Source organism: Austrofundulus limnaeus, unplaced genomic scaffold, assembly GCF_001266775.1.
Source record: "Austrofundulus limnaeus strain Quisiro unplaced genomic scaffold, Austrofundulus_limnaeus-1.0 Scaffold106, whole genome shotgun sequence".
Lineage (NCBI taxonomy): Eukaryota > Metazoa > Chordata > Actinopteri > Cyprinodontiformes > Rivulidae > Austrofundulus > Austrofundulus limnaeus.
This window is the reverse complement of record NW_013952508.1, coordinates 1,561,188-1,562,904: the sequence shown is the minus strand read 5'-3', so window position 1 is coordinate 1,562,904 and position 1,717 is coordinate 1,561,188. Positions and strand designations below refer to the sequence as shown.

General features: G+C 38.8%; 1 protein-coding gene across 1 annotated transcript in view; it reads left to right on the top strand.

The window, feature by feature from the left end:
* Positions 1-118: 118 nt before the first annotated feature.
* si:ch211-207d6.2 (sickle tail protein homolog) overlaps positions 119-1,717 on the top strand; it is a gene marked incomplete in the record, with an annotated part of 73,176 nt that continues 71,577 nt past the window's right edge. Inside the window, 1 exon segment of the mRNA XM_014013844.1 lies at positions 119-770. Within this exon segment, the coding sequence (XP_013869298.1) occupies positions 506-770 (265 nt within the window).

Sequence of the window (1,717 nt, the reverse complement as noted above, 5' to 3'; positions counted from 1 at the left end):
GAGAGAGAGAGAGAGAGAGAGAGAGAGAGAGAGAGAGAGAGAGAGAGAGATGAGTCATTAAGGGTTACCAAGAGAGCACAGAGCTGACAGAGACATCAGAAGGAAGGATTAACACTGAGAGAAACAGCTTCATGACCAACTTTCACTGGATGGAAGGAGCACAATCTGAAACGGGCTGAGGAACAACGAGGACACAAACAACGGGACAGCACTGCTGATGATGAGAATGAAACCCCATCACAAACAGCAACACCGGTAGAAGAAGCTCCTGAAGAGACGGGAAAATGAACAGAGGATAAAATAAGACATTAATAATTAAAACCTGACAGGAAAAAAAATTATTTGATCTTCAGTTCCACTTCTTTTATTCAAGAAAAATAATAAACGATTAAAAGAGGAGAGGCAGACTAACAAAGACATCAACTCAAGTTTGGAAAAGAAAAAAAAGGTAAAGAAAGCAGAGACTTGGAGTAGACACAACCCTGGGATATCGTACCGATTAAAGATGTCCAAGTCCTTCTCCCATCTGGGTCGAACCGGACCTGCAGGATGTAAGAGCCACAGTTTGAAGAAAGAGCTGCACAGCAATCCTGCCTGCATGTTAAGGATTGGAGAGAGGCTGATGAAGGCGGGCAGCGAGGGCAACCTGGTCCACAAACCCACGAGCACCCAGAACCAGAGCCAGACGTCTTCAGATGGCCTGCAGCACAAACACCAACAAGTCCTGAAGGAACAGAACACAAAACTTACAGCAAACAACTCCAGGAAAGGTAAGAACCATACAGGAAGCAACGCCAGAAAAGATCAGCTTCAGACAGGAAATAACTCCACAAAAGGTCATTTATGTAAGAAATTACCTCAGAACATGTAAAGATTTCACAAAGTATAAGATTCTTTCAGCCGATTCAGAATGAGAATTAATTCCCTCCTTCACAGCAAAAATGCCAGTGTTAATTTAACACCCACAGTGTTAATTTAACACCAACAAAGTGTCTATATGTGTCCACACTCGCTGGTGTTAAAATAATGTTTGTGAAAGTGTTAAATTTTAGCACTCATTTCTTTGTTAATTTAACACCAACCAGTGTTTAATACTCAACAATTCTTGGTGTCACATTAACATAAAAATAGTGTCAGTGTTAAAATACAGTGTTAACAGTAACACCAGCCAGTGTTTAATATTCATCAATACTGGATGTCATATTAATATTTTGACAGTGTTAAAATTAAGTGTTAAAAGTATCACCAAAAGTATTATTATTATTATTATTAACAAAGGAAATTGTGGTGTTATAAAGGTTTACAGACACCACAAGATGTCAATACACCATATAGTTGAGAATGTAAATTTAACACTCAGAGTTAATATCACTCTCTCAGTAGTTAGTAGAAACGTATAGTAGTCACCATTCTTCACACACCAGGACATACCTCTCACTCATGGTGTCGATTTTTGACCAATAACATAAACTTAAAGTTGAACAACCTGATCAAACTGAACAAGAAAACTAACCAGAACAACGCTTTTTTACTCTCAGGAATGTCTTTAATGGTTATAAACAGGCAAAAACATCATTTCTGCAAGATTTCTCAGCAAGGAATGCTGGGTAAATACTGATCTGTCTGACATGAGGTGGAAGAGGGCGGGGCTTTTCAGAAAACTTCTTTCAACACTGCATGGTGTTATATAACAACACTGTTAAGTGTTACATAAGAC